At 36.7% G+C, this 18133-nt stretch overlaps 2 protein-coding genes across 2 annotated transcripts; one reads left to right on the top strand and one right to left on the bottom strand.

Annotated features, from left to right (window-relative positions):
* Positions 1-9: 9 nt before the first annotated feature.
* Positions 10-3767, top strand: nemp1 (nuclear envelope integral membrane protein 1). Its single transcript, XM_023415619.2, has 6 exons — positions 10-92; positions 176-269; positions 369-483; positions 1156-1381; positions 1737-1913; positions 2856-3767. The coding sequence occupies exons 2-6, from the start codon at positions 204-206 to the stop codon at positions 3010-3012; spliced, it is 741 nt and encodes a 246-aa protein (XP_023271387.1). The 5' UTR covers positions 10-92; positions 176-203; the 3' UTR covers positions 3013-3767.
* Positions 3768-5561: 1794 nt separating this feature from the next.
* ormdl2 (ORMDL sphingolipid biosynthesis regulator 2) lies at positions 5562-10605 on the bottom strand. Its single transcript, XM_023415621.2, has 4 exons — positions 10525-10605; positions 8722-8895; positions 7009-7160; positions 5562-6234 (listed from the first exon to the last, which is right to left on the bottom strand). The coding sequence occupies exons 2-4, from the start codon at positions 8893-8895 to the stop codon at positions 6099-6101; spliced, it is 462 nt and encodes a 153-aa protein (XP_023271389.1). The 5' UTR covers positions 10525-10605; the 3' UTR covers positions 5562-6098.
* Between the last annotated feature and the right edge of the window lie 7528 nt (positions 10606-18133).

The raw sequence follows: 18133 nt of genomic DNA, 5'->3' as shown, positions 1-18133 counted from the left end.
TTTTTTTTTTTCCTTGCAGAGTTTGATATTTATCTGTTTTTGGTTTTCCTCTCTGGGGCGTTGTTGTTCGTCTTTGCAGACTCACTCAGCAGGTAATTTTTATTTAATGTCTGCTTGTTAGAGTTTTTCATAATTCTTACATGTTATCAACAATTGTTTTCTCTCTTACACAAAGGAGTCAAATTTTTTTCTACTCTGCTGGTATGAGCACAGGCATGATCGCCTCTCTCATCATCCTCTTCTTCATTTTGGCACGCTTTTTGCCAAAGGTAAGGTACTTCATATTCCTCAAATATCTATGACTTTATAGGTTAAATCACTTTGGTCCCTTAATTATCTTAATTACATTGTGTTTGTTGCTTCCACAGAAAAGCCCTTTCTATTTGTTGATAGTTGGCGGCTGGTCCTTCTCTGTGTACGCCATCCAGCTTGTCTGCAGGAACCTCAACATTATTTTGCGAGAACACTGGCACATGGCATTAGGTACCAACTCATATAAACACTTTATATAGGTAGTGACTTCGTGGAGTTGGAAACATCAGACCAAAGCAAGGCTCTTAATATAAAAATAAAAAAAATTAGTAAGCTATTTTGAGACCATTGAGTATGTAACTTAGTGTTGTATATTTCCCACCTTGAGACTTAAAAAATAAACTGTGTTATGTTTAAATATACTGGTGTAACTAATGATAATTTTCATTATTGATTAATCTGCCAGTAATTTTCGCAATTCATCAATTAATTATTTTGTCAATGAAATATTAGAAAATAATGAAAAATACTTATTACAATTACAATTTAAAATTCCTTATCTTTTCCGAACATCAGTCCAAACATAAAGATATTAAGTTTAGGTCTGCAACTAACAATTATTTTCATTACTGATTAATCTCAAGTATGCATGCTTAAATCTACACACAGTGCTCCCTCACTTTGAGCCTGGTAATTTGTATCCCCAGAAGACATACAGTACATGTAATTGGTTGCAGGCCAGAAAAACGTGTAAAACATATCAGACAGAAAATTGTCACTTTTACAGATGCTGTAAATAACTGTGCAAATTCAGCATGCAGGCTTTGAATTGCAAAGCTCTCCACTATGTTAGTTTTTCAACACTGTGAGTCAATGTTTCTGTTTTTCTTTTCTTTTTTTCAGGTTATGTAGCCGTAGTGGGATTCATCAGTTTTGCTGTGTGTTACCGTTACGGTCCTCTGGTGGATGAGAAGAACATTAACATCTTGTCATGGACGCTGCAGCTGTTTGGCCTGCTCCTGATTTACTTAGGAATTCAAATTCAGCAAGTTGCATTCGCTATCATCGTGGCAGCTTTGTTTTCCAAAAATCTGGAGTACCCAGTCTCTATGATAGTCATTGCATGGAGGTGGGTGTTTTAAAGCTGACAGAAGGTGGCGTAAGAGCACTGCACTATATTAGAATCTACTCAGTTGGTATGGCATTCCTGACTGTTACTGTATGCAGAAGATGTTTTAATAATGTACTAAATTTATTTTTAGATAATTTTTGCTATTTTTTTTAGGAGTCATTTGTTTTTGAAAAGTCTTACATGATGCCTTCTTATTTCAGCCTCTTAGATTTGTCCACATTGACAAATTAATGAACTACTGAAGCTCATAGCAGTGGTATACAGTAACAGCCTGTGTTATATTGCATTTCCCCAGTTGACATATTCGGTTCACATGATTTGAATGTTTTTGAACACTTGCTGTGTTGCGCAGGAAAATCAGACAGTGGGTTCACTGGAAGCCAGAGCCACGTCGCCTGTTGACTGAGGAGGAGTATCAGAAAGAGGGGGAGGAAGAGACTCGACGTGCACTGGAAGAGCTGAGGAAGTACTGCAACAGCCCCGAGTTCAGCCCATGGAAGGCAGTGTCGAGGCTTCAGTCCCCGAAAAGGTGCCTATTGTGATTTTTTTTTTTTTCTTTTTCTTTTTCTTTTTATTCCTACGGATATAATTTCAAATGTGTTAAAGACACATGATGTGTTTAACACATGGTTGAAGCTCAGTTCCAGTCTTGGTTTAACAGGAATAGAGAGACACTGCTGATGTTCATGTATGCTTACATTGAGAGCTGGCTTATACGTGACTACACTGTTATCATGAAGAGAAAATATTACTGTCATTCAATTTATTTAATCTGGGTTATTTGACACCAATCAACAGGTAAAAATGAGACTAGACCATAATACTGACTCAGCAAAAGTAGGACCTTCGAGGTACAGTACAAATGTTTTAATACTAGAATCAATTGAAAACCCAATCACTACAGACAGGTGGTCTCCCTTTTACTAATTATATGACTTATAAAACTATTCGTCTGCACTTGTGATAATTTAGGTGTGTCCTAAAGAAGGTGAGTACTTTTTGAACAAATTAACAATAGTTCATTTTGTTCAGAAGGACGAGGGTTATTGATATAGTGAGTGACAATGAGATATACCAATCGGCTCATGTGCAAGCCTTACTAAAACAGTGATACAATTTTACTCATTAGTAGTGTCAAATTTGAAGTACATGTAAAAAAAAAAAAATGTTTTACAGTAATTGGTTGTAGGTCTCATTTCACTTTTTTGTTGAGGTACATGGATATGGATTTTTCCAAAATACAACATAACTTGTGCTAAGAAAATTTGCCAGAAACTAAAAATGTCAACTTCAAGGTGGAGCTGGAGAAAAAGTCAGTTCCCTAAAGTGAAAACAATTCATGCTTAAACAGTAAGGTCATATTCTTTCACAGAAGTGTAGTCAAATGTCCTTGTTCTGTTGTAAACACAAGTGTATTTAACATGTTACACAAACTGTGTTGCTGATACACAATACTTACTATATTCCACAGGTTTGCTGATTTTATTGAAGGGTCACCTCACTTAATGCAAAACGAGGTGTCTGTCCACGCGCAGGAATACGGCTTTGGGGGATCGTTTTTTGAGGATGAATTTTTTGACACCGATGACGAGGAAGAAGACATGATGCCTACGATGAAACTGGAGTGAGAGAGCACAGTGTTGGAGATGCATAAAAACAGGAACAATTCTTATTATTGCCTTTCAGAAAGGTGGTTGGAGAACAGCTCTCCATGGCTACTGTGCAAGACTGACTGTGAGCAATGTACTGTTGAGGATGGTTTAAGAAAAGCCTGCGTTGTCACCTCAGTCACAGGAGCCACATGGTGTTCTGGCTTTCAACAAGTGATTACTTCCATTTTTCTATTTATCATCTGGCTTTCAACAAAAAGTCACTGACAATCACAGGCAGAACACTGAGGTCAGATCTGTTATCAACATAAAAATCTCTATGTAATGTTGTCTCAAAGAATGTGCACTAAAGCCAGATCTCTTCTTTTTAGGGAACAAAGGCATTTGTTAAAATTGAGCTTACAAATACACTGAAACCCCGGTAAGAGGTCAAAGCAGGTCAACTTTTCCTGGGTAATGGTAGTTTGAAGTTGTGTCGTCTATAGTCATTGGATAGAAAAAGGTTTTCGTTTTTAAAACAATTGTGTTTACAGCCATTAGGCTCTAAATTGGCTCACTGCAATGAGTGTCCAGACGTGTATGTACATCACGGTCATAAGGTCGCACCTCTCTGAACAGTAGCACGATAATGGTGGTAGTTATTATTCCAGCTTTCTGCTCGCGGAGAAAACGTTTGGTCCTGTTTGTGTTCCACATTTTTCCATTCATTTTAATTGACATAAAACAGTGGAGTGTCACAGTATTTTGAATAAAAAAATTATTTTGAGCTCTGATATGCATGTATTGGTATCATTTTATAAAACTGTTAGGACTAAAAGGTTCATTTATAATGCACTTTACTAAAATAGGATTTCTTAAGTTAAATTTTACTACAAAACATTTGAGAGGCAAATAATGCAATTTTGACTTCACCAGTTTTATCTGTCAGCTATAGGTAGGTCAAAGTTTTACGTATAAAATGTTTGGTCAGTCTGTAAAATATAATGCATTGTTATAAACTACTTAACAGTTTATAAAGTACTTTCCATCACCCAGATAATCCAGTAATGTAACTCTGATTGGCCATTTTGCTGCCTAATGAATATTTATTCTTTTGTTTCAGAAAGTTTATTTTGAGAAATTGGTACTTTTACTTACATAAAAATTGAATATTTCTTCCACAGTAAGATGTTCAATACCTGACAAACAACAAATGATTACTTAAATTTTCTATTAATCATTTACTCTATAAGATGCAAAAAAAACCAAACGAAATACAAGAGTTGCCCACAGTCAGAGATGGCATCTTCAAATCATTTGCTTTTTCCAAACTGTCCAAAAAATTGGACAATGGACTTATGAGTAAATAACATATATTTGAAACAAATTCTTGCATTTAGGCTTCATTACTTCCTAATTGTTTCATTGGTGGAGTACATAAAAGACATTGTTATTAAATACATAACCAGTAGGGGGAGGACAATGAGCATGAGGTGGAATTTCCACTTTACAAACAGCAGAGGGCTGAATTGAATCAAGCACAGCAATTCCAGAAGTTGCGTTTGATTACTATCACTGCAAATTGTTTGAATCTTCAGGTTTGTAACATGAATCAATCAAAGTAAGCATTATGAATGACGTCTTTTGTTTTTCCCAAGTGAGAAGGCATTTTACTTTGAAAACTCTTTTTTTGAAACTTTTTTTTCTCGGCTTTCTTCCTTTGGGCCTCTATTACATCTTAAATCTCATGTTTAAATGTGACTTTAATGTAGAAATTTCTGACCTTTCTCATATCTGCACATTCCCTCTGACATGTCCTGTGGTATCTGTAAATCTGTGTCTCAAAAGTTAAAATCTCAAACAAGGTGATGATAAGCGTACACTTGAATTGCATGTGTCATACTCTGAGTCCCTTGTCCTGTGCACTGCATGCCCTCAGTTTAAAATATACTGCCTATATCTAATACCTCTCATCAAGCTTCACTGACTTCATTTCAATTAAAAGTGGAAGTAGAACTGGGGAAAACTGCAGTGGTTGACCTAACTTGCTGTTCAAGCGAGATAGCGTTATCTTAAATCAGGCAGCTCTCAGTATATGTTGGAGAAAAAAAAAACATTGTGACATCCAGCTCAACCGGCCTCTGCGTCCCACCTCTGGCCTCTTAACATTAAATGTTGCAATGGTTTTGTACTCGAATACACGACACGTTTGAAACAGCTGATTAAACTAGCATTATTTGCATGCGTTTCCCAGGCTCAGGTAGGCATATACAACAGTGTAATCACATTCACATGCCGCTGCGTTTCCTGTGTGCTTCTTTCCCAAAACACACGTCACTAATATGGAAACCTCACTGCAATGCAAACATGACCACATTGCTTGAGGAAGGGGGGAATCCCTTGGATATATGAACATATTGCACTGTGACACCCCCACACACACATTGTGGCTTCATGTAAAGTGTCTGGAGTTCCCCATTGCTTACAAACTAGCCCACAACTGATCAATTGATTCTTTAAACCTCAACGAAAAAGGATTTTGGCAGTCTTCCTACTCGGGCATGTGAAACAAAGATAAGACAACCATGTGTGCACATCATGTAGCTGTCACTGCTAATTTTATAAACAGGAAAAGACATCCAGATTTGAAATCAAACAGTAAATTATATAATCATGTGTATCATAGCAAAACAAAGACTGCAGGGTTTAGTGTAGGCAAGTATATGCATGCTGCATGTAATTCCTTCATAGTAAATCAAGAAAAAAAAAAGCATGAAAAAAAGGAAATTTGAAACTATCATTAAGAACCTGATAACTAGACACTGACAGTTGTACTGTAACAGAAAAGCTGAGACAGAGCAACAAATATACATCACGAACATACATCAGAAATGTCAGTAAAGAAGAAATTTACTTTCAGCAGTGGTGCATTTACTTTTCTTTCAAGCTGCAAGAGGCAGCAAAAACTGCAACTTCAATATATTACTCCACACAGTCTGTACAGTTAAGACAAATTGAACTGGATCTCTCCTCCTCAAACTCTAAACATAAAATAGTTCAGCAGAAACAAAAAAAAAAAAAAGTAGTCCAGTGTTGGTCCTTAAAATCCAGTGTTCAGTCAGTTCTCAGTATTTATTGATCCCAAATATCCGCACTCCATGAAATTGAGGCAACTTTGGGAGGAGGACACTAAGGAGGGAGCTTGTGTTGATCAGGAAATGTGTGGGATCATATTTTGTGTAGAAACTGGCAAGAATATACCTTTAGAGAGAGAGGAGAATATTGTCAATGTAGCACCAATACATCAGGATCAACATTTATGCTGAGGCTTTCACACCAAACGGATACATGACAAACACTGAGGATCAAGTATGTAGGCAACAGTGAAAATACAGTCCACAAGTAACCAATACCAATCGAAGTAACCAGATCAGAGGTTGAGATTTTATTCTGCAGTGCTTTTGGTCACCATGATAAATGTTTAGCACTGTGTCGCTTTCTGTGACAGCTCTCTGAATTTACTGGTAACTTTAAGAATTAAGGCAGAAATTAACATTTTAAGATTGTGCAAAACATTGTGCAATCAACTGTCATATTTATTTCACTCAGCAGTTCAACACTGTGACACAAAATCAAGTGTATTGCAACAATCTACTACTACAAAAAGCAAAAACTCATTTAGATTCATTGTCCTGGACACGTAGCATTAGCACAATATCGTGCTGTGTGAAACCATCAAGCTAATATTTTGGATCCCTTTAAAGGATTCGCATTTTAAAACGAGTCAGCTGAAAACAAATAATAGTGAGCAAGAGAGTTCAATCCACCACCATCATCATAATAAACTGTATATGAGCTGTGTGAGAGCAAAAAACTTCAGTCAGCCTAAAATTGTTCCAAACTGAGTCGAGACCCATTCCAGCCAACTGTTCACATATTTAACTACATGCTGATTTCACCATCTTAATGAAAGAGAACCTGCAAACTTCCCAGCACTGCAGTCGACCTTTAAATGTAAACACCATACACACTTACAGAACGATTGGTGAGATGGTGAGGAATTTGCGCGAAGATGTGAACTGGACACCGTAGTCCATCTGTTCCCAGTGTGTAAGAAGACGAGCTTTCCCTTGGTCTGGTGTCTCAAAGGGAGTTCCCTTCACTGTGTGTAGAAACAGGTACATCACCTTACGAGGAGAAACCACACAGCAGAGAAGCACAAACACTGTTAGCCACAAAGACAAATAGGTTTCCCCCCAGTTTATACTTTCCAAAAACCAATCCTCCACAGAAGCTCATCTGAATCATTATCTGTCTCAGGGACCCGCTCCAACCAACAGGATGGAGACTTTACACGCAAACTCTCTAGATCAACAGCTACAAAGATGTTGCATTTACATATTGGTTTGCAACATAATGATTTATAGAAGTAGCTGCAGCAAATCAATAATTTGAATATTTTTATAATTTTTGATGATAAAAACAAAGAACAAAGTATTTCACATCATTTCACTGCATCAACAATAGAACATACAACAATAATAACATGTAAAAATAGTTTTCCTCAGTTTTTTGTGGCTTTTTAAGTTTTCAAAAGTGGTAGTAAGAAAGCTGCTCTACAGAGCTGATCATTTTTATAGTGAAGTGGGAAAATGTAATGTGAAAGAATTGAGTCAAATCTAAAAATTTCTGATGAATAAAAAAAAAAATTAGGAATGTCTAATCATCACACATGCAAAGATCATATAAAAATCTAATAAATAAATAAATAAAAAGGAATAGTTTGACTATATATGTGGGTGTTGCTTATTTTCTCTTGCTGATAGCTGAGAAGATCAATACCATTCTCATATCTGTCCCTTACATATGAAGCTGGAATCAGGAGATGGTTATCTTAGCTTAGCATGGCTATGAGTAAATGTAACCAGCATCTAACAGCAACTCTGAATCTTAAAATCTCTTCATGCTAAGCTAAGTTTAATCTGTACCTTCATATTGTTGTAGTTCAGATACAAGAGTGGTATCCATCTACTCAGCAAAAAAGCCAATAAGCACATTTCCATGAAGTCCAACTTTACCTTTAACACACAGCAGTCCTGCTCATTGACATTAATTGTCCACAACGTCTGATACACCAAGAGATAACATATTAGCCTAAATATAGGACAACCCCCCCTTTTTTGAGGACAGGAAATACTTTCACACAGGAGATCCATTTACACTCGTCCTATCAGGAAATTTTCCCTTAAATAACATTAATCTAAGAAGAAGAGAGTCTACATCACTGAAGTCCGCCCAGCTTTAGCATTAGGGCTGACTAACTCTAAAACACTTTCTCCATTCAAGAAGAATATTTGTTTTGGTGAATATGTAATTCAAGGCTAGTCCTTGAATATGAGACAACCTCCACTTTTTCTACATTACTTTCCAGAGAAAAATATAGTTTCGATCGGCCAAGACTGTATTACGGAGGATTGATAACTTTGTCAAATTTTAGTCAAATTTAATGGTATATATTGTCCTACCCTAAAAATAAATGTGCGTTTCAGATATGTAATAAATCCTATATAGTCTTGAAACAATTCATAAAATGCTCTTGAAAGATGAACTCAGTTTCACATCAACTTGACAACTGTCTAATTGCTCAGGTTGTGAGAATTTCTTCTTCGGAAAATGCTCTACACCACCTGGAACAAAGAAATTGTAATTCAATGCAGTTGCTCATATTTTTTCATAATTTTGACTGACCAGGTTGTGGATGACATTGGTAAGGGTCCAGACAAGTGGCACAGTGAAGAAAGGTATGCTGAGCAGGACGACATGCAAGACAACGGTCAGGAGCAGGTAGGTGAGCCATATCCCTCTGCTGTTCATCACCCGTGTGTTGGGGTTCACCTCGCTGTGAGCTACGCCCACATTCATCTTGAATACAGAGAGACACACAATGTAAGAGTTCAGGAGGCTGAAAACAAAGGTCTGCAGTTTCTGCAGAGGTACCCACGGACCTTTTAATCCCTTGTGACGCTCGACATCCAGCTTCTAAAACAAGCTAGCAAGCAGACAAAATTTTAAACTTGAGAAGAGAAAACCTGGTGACTTGGGAACCGAAGGCATATGATAAAACTGCTTACAATGGTCATGTTGATCCACCAAAATTATGTCAAAATCATCATATCCTACACAGTTTCCTAGTGTCATGATGTAGGGTTAACAACAATGCAGAACTCTGCTTATGAAACAAAGGCTTCATAATGTCCTGCCATTACCAATCATTACAGAAGTGGTAATGCAGCATTTACAATGACTATAACCATCAGAGAGGCAATAAAAATGTACTCATGGAAATCAAATTTTTTCCTTCTAAGTCTGTTGTAGCAGATATTTTATTCATTTATATACAAGAAAACTGTCATGTTAATTTAAGGGGACCAATTCACACATCTGACCATTATTGTCTTCAGTTAATCAGTCACTTCTTAGCTTGATTAATCATTTGGTCTCTAAAATGTCAGAAATTAATCAGAAAAGCCCATCACAATTTCCCAAAGCCCATGATGATGTCATCAGTGTCTTGTCTTATCCGTTCAACAGTCCAAAACCCACACATTCAATTTACTATCACATTAGAGGAAAAAAAGCAGCAAATCCTCACAGATAAGAACTGGAAATAGAAAATGTTTGGCATTTTAGCTTGAAAAAACTGCAATGATTAATAGAATGAATAATCTGCTATTTTCTATCGGTAGTCTATTGGTAATTAATGAATGAATTAAGAAATGTACATAGTTATGTGTTAGTTTTACAATATTATTATTATATTTTACTTAATTCTGTATCATATTTTGGTCCTTTGTAAGTGGTAATTGAGAAGAAATTCTCTGTGGTCATTCAACATACATTTGTGTGTCGACAAGAGCTGAAATCAACTACAGCTGTGATGACTGGTTAAAGAAATATGCAAGGGTTTTGATGTACACTATGAAATGTAAATGTTTTGAATTGGGGGCCCATATAGTTTTGTTGGTGGGCCAGATTTGGCTCATGGGCGACTATTCCAGCATCACTGCTGTTAACGATTTAAAAAATAAAAAATAAAAATCGCATCTTTAAAACAACTCTGAGGTAATGACCCCGCCCGTCTGAGCTGTTCTGGGTCATTCAACACGCGCTTCCTCTCACATCACTCAGCGACAACTAGCCGCAACATTCAAGCACTAGTCCGAACAAACAAAACAGTCAAGACGTAGAATTAAAGTTAAATTTTGATATATTCTTCTATGACATGACAGCAAATGTTCACACAACGCCCACACCTTTTTAAACGTAGAGTAACAGTTGACGTTAGGTATTACAACGTTCGCCAGCTAGCTAACAGTTGCTATCCACAGGTTGATATGCTAACGTTACTTCAAAATCAACTACGGTGTAGCGGTTGCAATGAGAAGTTATTAATGACGGGGTTAAAACCTTCTTTCGAATTGTGAGCAACCTGTCTGGCCCCTGTGGCATTTCGAGGTTTAAAACTTAACATTTCAACGGAGCAAACTGTACCTTCCAGCGTTGTCGTAGCTCACCAGGAAATTCCTTGTTTTTTCTTTAACCCCGCCTTCGTTAGGTTCGGGCTTGTTCCTCTGCTGCGGCCGACATCTGCCAGAAAAAAAAAAACTACTGTCTGTGTCCTCCTGCCCCTAGCAACAGCAGGTAAACAGGTGAGCGGGGGAAACTGCATCTAGTTTTTGCAAAGTACAGTTTGTCTTCCAAGAAATTCTCAGGATGCCCCTGTAGATGTGAGCAATATTTTATTATCAACCATGTGTCAGCACAATACCAGGAGGCATGCGGATAAATGCTTTGACTTTGCTACCAAGCTTTCACAGCTTTTATCCATCTTTCAGATCAGCTTTTAGAAAACTACATTGTAGTCCTTTTGATTAACAATTAATTGTTTAACTCATTTTTTATTAACAAAAATGCCTGGCTTCTAAGATGTGAACATTAGTTAGTTTTATTTATTAGTTATCCAGTGTCTATGGTAATGAACTCAATATTTTGGGGTTTTTAACTGTTGATCAGACAAGGAAGGAAGGGATTTGAATACGTCAGCTTGGGCTTCAAGGGAAAATGATGGGCATTTTCACTGTTCTCTGACATTTTACTGACTAAACAATCAATCCATTATTAAGGAAAATAATCGTGAAATGTATTGATATTGAAAACAACCATCGGTTGCGGCCTTCTGTGATATATTGCCTTATCATGTGTTAATTCCTTGACACATAGAAAAAAAAGGAAAGCAATTATTTAAAACATAACTTAACAACAGAAGGGCACAATACAAACTAAAACAATTAAGGTCCTAAAACTAGATTGTGACAGTCTCTATGCTGAACCCACTTGATTCAAAATGAGCATGAATTTTTCTTCTTTTGTGTATTCATTGCGTGAAGTCTTACCTTTATCCCTCATGACAACTTTTGCTGTACTTTGTGTTTCTATATCATCCATATCACTCAAAGTGCTTTACACAAGAAGGGTGCAGGAAGTGTCTGAGTGACACCCCTCTCCTCATCATGGTTTATATTGTTTGAGTTTTGACCAGAGAGAAGACCATCTGACAATTTCAATTTCACTTTAAATGCTGATAGTTGAAGTTTGTAAGGCTGAACAACCTCTAATTGTAATTCATGTCAAAGAATAGGCCTATAAGTTGCATTTCTTACAGTGTACTACTGCAATTTTTACAGTTATACTAAATATAATCAACTATGTAATATTATAGGTTAAGACAAGACTATTGATTTCTACTCAGCATCAGCAAGTATAATCCTGAAATATAATGAGTACTTTAAGTTTTGGTAACCTACTTAAAGCATATTTTGATGTAAATTTGTTTTACTTGTAACAGTATTTCTACATTGTTGCATTGCTAACTTTATGGAAAACCTCTAAGTACTTTTCCCAATACTGTTGAGAAATGTGATGAAATGGTCTTTTAAATGTTCATATCTGACACTTTTTATTATTGTGCAAACAGTCCAAAGGTCAGCAAACTGAATGGCATATAGTAGTGGTCAAAAGTGGTTTGAAACCAGTGTTGGAAAGTACTTAAAGGGTAAGGTTTTTTTTTTTATGATATTCTGTCTGTGCATCGAAACCCTGATGCAATGTTTTTCTCTGCGCCATTGAGTTCCATTGTTGTCCAAAAAGTTTACTGGGTGACAAGTTCCTTCATTAGAATAAAGGTGGGCTTTCATGGTTATTCTGAGTTAATACCATGTATACTGTCTTGCTGCTGTATATAGTCACCAAAGCACCAAATCCATACCTGAAAATAGCCCTGAACAAATGCAGTATTTACTTTATGCTACTTTATCCCGCTACTCAAGGCTCTATTACCAGGCAAATGGGCCCCAGACTCTGCATGGGCCTTAAAGCCCCATGTTAATTAAATGTCTGCTGGTTTTCATAATTTGATTATTTGCAAATGTTTTAGGGAATTTGTACTTTGAAAATACAATATCAACTAAGACAGCTCCTACATTATTTGATAATTGTGTGACCATATTTTGTAGATCAAAGTCTAGTTTAAAGAGGTTTATTAATTACGGTGTAAATAAAGTTGTTGAGAATAAAGACTCTTTCCGGCATGGGACTACTGGTTGAATGGGAAACTGAAGGTGTGAAGGTGTATACAGACCACATTGCTCAGAGGGCAATAGGTGAGGGGTCAGTAAGAGCATGTTTTTGCCTCACGGCTAAATGTTAAACTGGCCATGCCTCTACTCCACTATAATTCATCTCAGGATGTATGTAGTTTTATTTCAATATACGTATATCAAATGTACATTTTCTCAAAGCTAAATAAAGAAACTGCATGTGGATAGAATAACCAGATGGCAATGTCTGTTGTTTTTGAATTTATCCAGTGAAATAAAAACCTGACAGATAAAGATTTTTCATGACATAGATGCAACAACCCTGTTATTCAAGTATTGCCATGAAGCAAAACTGCTCACTGATTTTTGTAATATGCCATGCCCCAATAGAAACAGTGGTATTAAAGGGGTAGCTTTCACTCTATATTGTGGTGCATAAGAAATCTTTGGTTGTTGACACCTGACCCCCAGACTGAACGTTATGTTTGTGCATCAGGAAACCTCTGGCCCCAGCTTTTTACCCTGAGTGGTTTAAATTCACAAATCAAAAGCAATATACACTTGAACAACACTGTTCGTAATCAATATAGAAAGATTATGAAGCCAATTTGTTGCAGTGCAGATCATTATTGTGGAGCTCACAGACAAAATGATGTTGGTTGCTCTTTTAGCCTTTGAGCGAACTCATCCTGAAGTTTAACTAAACAGGTTTTTCTGGTGTAGAAGCTGAAATAAAGAGTAAACAGTGAAAATCTATAGACTTGATGACTGCCCTGAAGTAGCAGCACTGAACTGTGTTTAAACTAAGATCAAATCTTACTGAAGAGCACTAACTGTTTAATGAAGCAATAAACTCAAGCGTGGAAATTCATTCATGAAATAAATTCAAGTCATGAGTTCTGACAGGGTGAGTGACTAATACACGGGGAATGAAAACAAAAACATGCATACTGTTACTGGCATGCCGGGATGTTTGCTTCCCAGTAGCAGAGCAGCGTGTAAATAAATTAAATGAGGAAGTGATGTCAAATTCACACTAGCAATGACCCATGGATTACATGTGTGGGGCAGCATGCGGAACTTCGGTTTGCTGAGTTCGTAATTTCTTGAAACATCAATATTATACTGACATTTTATATTGACATGTAGAGAGCTGTGGAAATGTTTTATGCAGTTTTATGCAGTGCTTCAAACAAAGTGCAGTAAGACAAAAATCAAATGTTGAGATCAGGGCTCTGAAGGGGTCGCCGATCAGACTCCTCCCTAACTGTATTGCAGGATGAATAAAAATCTGACGTGAAAGGACATCATAAAATTTCACAAGTGAGTTACTGTAACATCATCCTCACACAAACTGTAGAGCAGTACTGATGGGCCCGTTGCTTCTCGTGTTGATAACATAATAAACCTTTCTCATTGAGAAAGACCTTCCCTTCTCTACCCTTGGGATGATTACTACATTCACTTCACTGTGACCTTCAAAGATCAAAAGCAAGTTTCAGACTTCACTTCTAACAGTTTTTTCTGTTCAATCAGCATTTCAGCTTCACAAAGCAGCTAGTGTGTCTTGTTACATGCTTACATTGATACTGCTCTTGTTCTTTCATTGCAGACTTGTTCCTACTATGTATGCATTTATTTCCTTTTGTATGTGCATTTTATTTGATCGTACATCACTATCCTCTTACCTTTCTTGGGAAGCACTTTGTAAAGTCCGTTTTTAGATAAGAGCCAAATAAATAATTTCCTCCTTTACTGTCATGGTCATGACACATATTCTGACACTTCAGCAGCAGGACAAAGACAGGATTCATGTGGGCTTAATATGATGAGAGGTTGAATTCATTCTGGATATTAAGTCACTCTGAGAACAAACATCCTTGTTGAAAAATCCAGTGCCTTTACACTGAGCTCAATGCTACTTCTTCTTCCCCTTTAAACGTGACACCTTCCTTTTTTCCCCTTGTAATTACTAAGACTATATTGTTGCATCATCAGAGTGCGAAGAAGCTCAAGAGAACAAATCTGTGATAGTAGACACACTGACAGGGAGGAAGTTTGCCGGAAGTTGTGGATCTCCACAGGGCAGCAGGAGTATTTTAGGAAAGCACAACTTCCTCCTTATCTCAGCACATTTGTCTGGGTGCTGTTTTGGAAATTCATTGAAACAAAAGAAGAGTATGTCAGTGCAGGTACCTTTGTAACTTTCCTTAGTGTGGAATAATTTATCATGACTGCTTTATGTGGATGGAACAATCAATATATATATATTTAAATGCTCATTTATAAACAACACGTAATAATGATATGTTTGATGATTGTTTATTAAGGGCATTGTATATTTTCTGCATGAAACATGAGAGATAAATACAAAAGCATAAATTGATTTAATTAAATATCAATAAATAAATGCAATAAATATAGTTTAAATAAATACATTATAATAATTAATAATAATCAATAATAATAATCATAATTCCATTGGAAATACATGGCAGAAACCAGAGTGGAAACACTTCTAGCTTCATGATCAGCCACTGAGTGCTGTACCAGATGCTTTTGATCAATGTGATCAAATACAGGATTCTTGTACAATTCACAGCTGCATGTCAGCGAACACGAAAACATTTAATGCTTCTGCTTGCATATCTGAGCGGAGCCCTCCGCGTGATGAGCCGGATCCCCGACGGCAAAGACACGAGCGGTGAGGATGGAGAAGGAGAAGAGTCTGTCCATGGTGTATTGGCAGAGCAGAGCCTCCTTCCAGCGAGCAGAGGATCCAGAGGACTCAGACGACTTTTCTTTGTTGTGGGACTTCAGTAGAATGAGAGAAGAAAAAAAACATTAAACATGAATATCTGAGCCATGAGCCAAAAAAAGTCTGATGATAAAACACAGCTTTTAATGCAAAGTCATATGAGGCTAAAGCATGAAAATGACACCTGTCTCTGCCAAATCCTTGTTGGACTTATAGTAGAACTGGTCTTACCTGTTCGTGATGCATCCCTCCCTTCGACCCCACACATCTTCTCATGTCTTTCTGCAGCTTCATCATCACTGGTTTCACTTCGCTGGCAAACACTGAGCAGCTGTTAAATTCAGCAACATCATTCACAGCTGACAGGTAGCTCTCGAGGACTAGGAGTATCTTCCTAGTACAATGCTGAAAATCGAGAGAGGAACTTAAAAACCACTTTCTTTTCAAGTTGCACTTAGCCTATTAAGCATATTCTCATGCCACAGTCATTTGTACTGATACAATAGGCATAGACTGACATTAATGTCGTGTTTCTTGTACGTATTGTTAGTATGTGTTGCTTACCACAGATTCATGTCTGAGTGTCCCAGGAGCACACTTGTCTCTGGACTCCATCCACTCAGGTGAGATGTTGAAATTGATCACATCTTTGGATCCATTTCGTGCCTACAGACCATTTGAGACAAGACATGCTCAGTACACCACTTTATATAAAATAATCAAGACATAAAGCAATAAATTCCGGTTTATACATCAAATCTAAAGCGAAATATTCTTAATGATGCCAGAGTACATCTATTATAATTTGCTATTTCCAGCTGCTGTATGACAGTTATTTCCGATATTTTGGGTGTATTTTTGCATTAATAATTCCAAACATTCTCAAAAAAAAAAAAGAAAGAAAAAGAAAAAGAAAAATAGAAACACTTACCTTCTCTGATACAGCTTTGGCGATGCGATTAAGCTCCAGAGAGCTGTGCTGTACAGCCGCACATGCATCTTGCGGCACGGCTGGGGCGCAGGATGCAGCCGTGAAAAGCATGAAAAGAGCAGCGCAAGTCACGAAAGAAAAATTCATTTTGGACTGTGTTGAGTTGTGTCCAGAGGCTCCTGTTGTGCGCTTGTCCCTGTGAATGATGAGTCCTCAATGTCCGGCGCGGCTTTTAAATGTTTTTGAAAAGTGCCAAACCGGACTGTGACTCAGTGCAGGGTTTTCCTGGGCATCCCTCACGTGAGTTCATGCCGAGTGCAAATCAGTAAACACGCAACACGCGGGCAGGAAGACTCAGAACTGGTGTTTGGTTAATATTAGGTCACACAACAACCTCATTATATTTAGGTGGTTGTTAATAAATATAAAAAGAAACAAAGAAAACAAAAACAAACTTGACTCGCCTGTTGTAGCCTAGTCACAACATGTTAAACAATCAACAAGGTTATTTATATTTCAATAAGATCAACATTTGAACTGATTTAATCACCTGATATCTGAAATGATTTAGATGTGAGTGTGTTGTGTGTGATAGACAAAACCAGTGCGAGTAATAATTCACCAAATTACCAAGATGTGGTTTAATCAAGTTTCACATCTATGGCTGTCCCGAGGAAGTGAGATTAACCTTTACATTTCGGGGCGATAATCAACTGATTGGACAAACTTTCCATCTGCCCCTGTTCTCTACCAGAGAAAAACCTTTGCATTTCAGCTGAATTTTTTTCTTCAGAGAACTGATAAGGGAAGACATAAGATGTGGTCACACTTCCTATACTTTTCCCATTTATGTTCTGTTATTTTTTATATAGAAATAAAAAATATACCTGTAACTAAGGGTTTGTAATGATTGCATTATTGACCAGCCGGTACGATATTTATTTATCCATCTAAAACGTTAGAAGCTAGTTCAAATTAACACCAAACAATGCAGGTAGCTACTGAATTTAAACAAAAAAAATACTGGCTTTATGTTATGAATTCAATATTGTGAATTACTATTAACCTCTAGCACTCTCCCTCCTTTTAATTGAATGTTTATATTATTACCATTTTAATGCATTTGTGCATTTGTAACTATATTGTACACTTTCAAAATATTAAATAAAAAAGAAATGTAGATACTACTTTTGATGCTCAAGTGTATGTAGTTTTTTGGGTAGGGGGTCCCAGGGCAAAAATAATTATGTGGACCTCTCACTCTCTTTGTTGCCTTAATTACACATCAGAGCACATGGCAGACTCTCAGCTCAATTGTCAGACAAGGTCCGGGTATCATCAGATAATTTGTCATTCATTTCTAATTTAAAAAGAAAAAAAACATAAATCTGTTATTTGTTTCAAAACCAAAACAGATAAACTGTTATTTTGTCTCAGAATCAGAAAACGAAAAACCAATAAAAATCAGTCCGTTTTTGGTTTTTGGCAATTCCTTTTATCATTATTTTTGTTTGAAACCAAAAACCGTATTCACATGGTTTAATTTGATTTTTAACAACAACAAAAAAAACATACCACGTGGTTTATTCCTTTTTTTGTTTCCAGACACAAAGCCAGAAAATCAAATTCAACAAATGTTCAAATTTGTTTTCTTGCAAATTCTTTATTTTTTCATTTCTCATTCGTCAAACAGTAGAGCTGCGGACAGACAGGAAGTGAAGTTTTAAAAAAGTCAAAATAAAAGCTAAGAGGATATAAAAGTGTGACATTTAGCAAGCACATGATCACCAGGTTAATGTTAGTAGATATATATAA

This window comes from Seriola lalandi, unplaced genomic scaffold, assembly GCF_002814215.2.
Source record: "Seriola lalandi dorsalis isolate HSWRI2012SDOR001 ecotype SW California unplaced genomic scaffold, Sedor1 jcf7180002054554, whole genome shotgun sequence".
NCBI classification, from domain to species: Eukaryota; Metazoa; Chordata; class Actinopteri; order Carangiformes; family Carangidae; genus Seriola; species Seriola lalandi.
Note: the sequence above shows the minus strand (reverse complement) of the source record. Positions and strands in the feature narration are given on the sequence as shown.

Coding starts and splice junctions, on each gene's coding strand:
- nemp1 (XM_023415619.2), top strand. CDS start 204: ATGAGCACAGGCATGATCGCCTCTCTCATCATCCTCTTCTTCATTTTG. Junction 1,382..1,736: donor ATGATAGTCATTGCATGGAG/GTGGGTGTTTTA, acceptor TGTGTTGCGCAG/GAAAATCAGACAGTGGGTTC. Junction 1,914..2,855: donor AGGCTTCAGTCCCCGAAAAG/GTGCCTATTGTG, acceptor TATATTCCACAG/GTTTGCTGATTTTATTGAAG.
- ormdl2 (XM_023415621.2), bottom strand. CDS start 8,895: ATGAATGTGGGCGTAGCTCACAGCGAGGTGAACCCCAACACACGGGTG. Junction 7,161..8,721: donor CCAATGTCATCCACAACCTG/GTCAGTCAAAAT, acceptor TCTCCTCGTAAG/GTGATGTACCTGTTTCTACA. Junction 6,235..7,008: donor ACCATCTCACCAATCGTTCT/GTAAGTGTGTAT, acceptor CTCTCTCTAAAG/GTATATTCTTGCCAGTTTCT.